The 4,818-nt window shown below is 39.5% G+C and overlaps 1 protein-coding gene across 1 annotated transcript; it reads right to left on the bottom strand.

The window, feature by feature from the left end:
- Positions 1 to 2,060: 2,060 nt before the first annotated feature.
- LOC121398793 (protein FAM237A-like) lies at positions 2,061 to 2,525 on the bottom strand. The gene has a single exon (XM_041578098.1). The coding sequence runs from the start codon at positions 2,523 to 2,525 to the stop codon at positions 2,061 to 2,063; it is 465 nt and encodes a 154-aa protein (XP_041434032.1).
- Between the last annotated feature and the right edge of the window lie 2,293 nt (positions 2,526 to 4,818).

The raw sequence follows: 4,818 nt of genomic DNA, 5'->3' as shown, positions 1-4,818 counted from the left end.
GGCAAGCCCACGTTTGGTACAGCACCATGTTTGAATTGTTTGTGTTGTTCAGGAGTGATCGACGGAGATAACAATAATCTCCCCACTAAAGGTTACAAAATAGCTCTCAAATGCTTTGCAACTTGTGATACGAAACAGGTTATCTATCTGCTTAAATGCCCTTGTTGCTTGATATATATATATATATATAGGCCAAACCATGAGATCTGTAAAAACTAGGATCAAGGAACATAAGGGAGACATTTGTAATTTTATGGTAGTATCCCATCACTTCCATGAAACAAGACATAATCAGGCCCAACTATGTTGGCAAGTATCGGAAGTAGTCAAACGCCCGTTACGAGGAGGAAGTTTACAAAAATTGTTATTACAGCGTGAGGCTATCTCGCACCGTTTGAGATAAATGACTCATGGATTATAAAGTCTTTTCTTTAGTAGGACATATTGTATCTGGCTTAATTAGCATCTAATGTGTCTTTTGTTATCCACAGATAATCTAATGCTACCTTAGTTAAATATGAAAACAACATAGGGTAAGATCGTCCTTTTTCTACCATTATTAAGGCAGCCTGTTAATCATACCATTTAGATATATAAATATATTTTTCTACCCTTATTTTGAATGATATGGGCTTGATTGACCTTGATTTTTTGAGGTAGTTTCCTTGGGCCAATAAAAAACTGTTGGGTTAGGCTCTCATTTTTTCATGTGGCCAATGAGCAGTTACCCAGAAAAGAACTTTGGACTATCCCTTGGAAATTCAAATAAATTGGACTGATGTGAATGAACCAATGGACACTTGAGAGGTGGGCATTGTTTAATTGCTATTGTGATTTAACACAGGTTGCGGTGTAGTTTTGTACTTGACAAAGGGCATGTGTGCCCGAAACATGTAGTGAGATATACTTCAAATAAATGAAGTTTGCAGCATAGGTCTGCCCCTCTGCTTCCTCAATTTTCTTCAATTTACACTGAGTTTGTGGTGGCTGGGCAGGAGCACAGGAGGTAAACTGAAAGAGGATTAATTATCATGCCAAACCTAATCCAACTGTTCATTCTATTGGACTAGTGATTATCCGGAATACCACAGGTCCTGAGCATTCTGGATAACAGGTCCCATGCCTGTATTTCCTTTTATAATGATCCTGGTGATGTTTTTTTAAACTAAACACTACTAAACCATATGTAAACTACTGACTTGAAAGTGAAGTCACATAAATTAAATCTAATTAGAGCAATCATTTCGACAACATGCTACATTTGCTGACCCTTGTAAAAGCATCACCATTATATACACCACCTAAAGAATCTGCTCTAGGGCACTGGCATCATTTGGTTCACCCTTGGTCATAAATCCCTTAGCATACCTGACACTGAAGTAAATCCTGAGACGACTGCAACTATCAAACCCTTATCTACTTGTTTCCATCTAACGAGAAATGGTGCAGGGATCATTAAATAGGACAGAACGACCCTGCGTTGCATACTTTGGAATATGGGAGGTTTTTGGGGGTGTAGAGAATTATATAGATGGAAAAAGATCTGCCAAGTGAGACCCAGAAAAGTGAATGGAAAGTCATGTTGTTGTCAGCTACTGTATTTGGAAGGGTTATGTTGAATTGCTGTGTTGCATCTGGAAAGAGAATGGAATCTATGCATATCTTATACACTTAGGGGGTTTGTTTATCAAAGTCCAAAATTTATCTCAATATTTTCTGCTACAAACTCTTATCAAATATGCTCAGGTTTTTTATGCTTATTTATTATTACATTTTCCTGAAAATTTGCTTTGCGGGAAAAAAAATCCAAATTTCGCGATTTACCCCCTTACTGTGATCATTTGTTACATCCTTGGTATTTTTATAAACAGCACTCTGTAAACTGAAAAAATTAAGTTTACAGAGATTTCTATAAACAGAGTTTATTACAGCTAAATTATGCTTATTACAAAACTGAAACGTTTTTCTGTCTTTTCATATTTTTTACCTTATGATATAAAAACGCTGGATTGTCCTTAAATCCGCTTTTATAGATTTTAGAACAATTTTATGTAATTTTCCTAACTCTTTTGGCATTCGAACATTAGGAGGTATCCTCTAGAATGATGTACTAAAAGCAACTTACTTAATGTGAGATGTGAAATCAAATTTGTAATTTCTTTGTTTCCATCATTCAGCTGTCTCCTCCCAAGGCCATGTGTTCTAGAAAGCACACATTCCACATAAATGTCCCAGAATAGCTGTGCTAGGTCCCAGAACAGAATTCCATGTTTTATGTTTTCAGATGACTTCAGGTAAATCATTAAATCCCAGAAGCCAGAGACAGTGTCTGCGATACGTGGCTTCTTCATCTCCAGTAGGATTGCTGTTGATGTCTCCCAGCACTGGGAATCTGCACGGCCTAGGGCGAGGGGATCAACCTGGCCATGGCAACAGATGGCTGGGATCACAAATATTCCCAGGAAAAGCAATGAACCTGTTAGTTGCATACTGTAGTATTCTCTTCCACTGTTTCTGCTGCTCATGCCACTTGAAAAACACTACAAATAAAATGTAAAGTTAAAGGAGACATATTATGTAAAAAATATGAATGTACCAGTGCATTCAACTCTTTTAGATATAGAAGGCATGTGCTTTCAAAAGTAGTGTTTCTGCTTACTTTATTGAAAATATATGCAACAACACTACTCGTCCTGCCCATATGTTCCACTTCCAGCTGCCTCCTTTCCCAGGCTGTGCAGGGAAGCCAGAGGCACTCAGCACAATGTACTGTAGTACAGGAACCAATCAGCAGCTAGGTTGACCTGACAGGGAACTGAAGCCTGTCTTTGCTTGTGTGACTTAAGGGCTGTGATTGGTTATCACCTTCTACTGTGCTTCTTGCAGTGACTGTTAGGACAAGCTACCCCTCATTTGAAGCACAGACAGGGGCCAGAGAACATATATGGGGAGATCAAATAATATGGGGCTATTTTTGAAGACAACTTTTACAGCCAAAAGTAAGACCAGCACCATATAGTATACATTATTGCCTACAAAATTAGGGACTAAAGATTATAGGGGTCATTTACAACCGCAAGTGAAGTTGTTGTCCTACAAATTTCCCTGCAGTCGTTCTTCAGGTAGTAGCTCTAGGATCCCCTGAGCACCCTACATCATGGGCGCAGTGCACTTGCGCCTAAAGATTTGGTCACTCGTATGCCAAACACCAAAAATGGTGTAAACTGGTGCAATCATGTCCAATTTGTGTCAGATGCAATGCCCCCCTTGTGCACAAAAACACGAGAATTCTGTGGAAAAATGGTACATCAAGGGAAAAACATAGCATTTACACTCAAAGTTATATTTTTCTCACTCCACCTGCAGTCATAAATAACACCCTTATATGTAATAAATTGTCTCTGTTACAGGTTCACATCTTTACATTTGAATGTATTTTTGGTGAAGGACCACTAGGTGTCATCATTTCTTAAAAGCTGGATGTAACAGTTTAAATTTGATACACTTACTGAATAAGAAGGACACATATACAATAGTGATTGCTCCATATATGTACCAGTAAACCCCCGATTCTCTAAAGAATCGTTAATGAAAGAATGGTAACAACAGTGAGGCAGCAAAATGCGATGGGTGCTGATTCACTCGGCATCCCCAGGCAGCAACTGGCGACGCTAATTTGTGGGGATGTAGAGTGAATCTGTGCCTATTGCTTGTTATTACCTATCTGCTATTAGAATTCTTAAATTTTGAGTTTATTGGTAGTAAAGTGTTACTGAAAAATTTCTTTATAAACAACATTTTTTGTGAAAATGTTCTCCTGTCCTTGAATGAGTTCTCCCTGGTGAGCTGTACTTAAAATCTTGACTTTAACATCAGATGAACGCTGCACTCTTGAAAATGCAACATAAAGTTGACCATGACCAAACACAGGCTCAGATAGGTAAATGCCGACTTTATCCAATGTTTGTCCTTGTGATTTGTTGATTGTCATGGCAAATGCAGCCTTAATGGGGAATTGTCGTCGTTTAAGTTTAAAAGGTAATTCCTGGTCAGAACTGGTAAGGTCAATTCTGGGAATCAAAACAGTATCACCGCTATGGGATCCTGTAAGCACTTCTGCCTTGATAACATTTTGTCTCATGCTCTTCACAACCAACCGTGTACCGTTACATAAACCTTGCTTAGTGTTAGGGTAGGGGCACACGGCGCGATTTCGCCGCGATTCTGCGCTGGGCGAGTTGTCGCTGCGTTTTTTAAGCCGAAATAGCTTTGCTAACTTTGGCGCTGGCGTCAATGCAAATCGCGGCGAAATCGCTGCGCTAATTCACACGCGGCGATTCTTTTTCTACTGTCGCCCGGAAACGCTCAGCGAGGCAACTTCGGACGACAATAGAAAACGAATCGCCGCGTGTGAATTAGCGCAGCGATTTCGCCGCGATTTGCATTGACGCCAGCGCCAAAGTTAGCAAAGCTATTTCGGCTTAAAAACGCAGCGACAACTCGCTTAGCGCAGAATCGCGGCGAAATCGCGCCGTGTGCCCCTACCCTTAAGGTTTCTTAACAGCATGACTATTGTTCCTACTTTGAGTATAAGATTGTGTTGTGGTAATCCAGCATTGTTGATAGTGTTTAAATATTCTAATGGGAAGTTAAGTTTCTCACTTTCGTCTTCAGAATCAATACAGTCAGTACTCAGAAAGACACAGCTTTGTCCAGGAAGTAATGCAATCACTTGGTTGTTTATCATGTCAACATCAATATTTTTTGGAGATAATATAGCCCGTTTTGCTAAAAATGGCCACCCACGCAGGTACGCAA

Source organism: Xenopus laevis, chromosome 9_10S, assembly GCF_017654675.1.
Source record: "Xenopus laevis strain J_2021 chromosome 9_10S, Xenopus_laevis_v10.1, whole genome shotgun sequence".
In the NCBI taxonomy this organism is placed as follows: Eukaryota; Metazoa; Chordata; class Amphibia; order Anura; family Pipidae; genus Xenopus; species Xenopus laevis.
This window is presented reverse-complemented; position numbering and strand designations above follow the sequence as displayed.

Coding starts and splice junctions, on each gene's coding strand:
- LOC121398793 (XM_041578098.1), bottom strand. CDS start 2,525: ATGAGCAGCAGAAACAGTGGAAGAGAATACTACAGTATGCAACTAACA.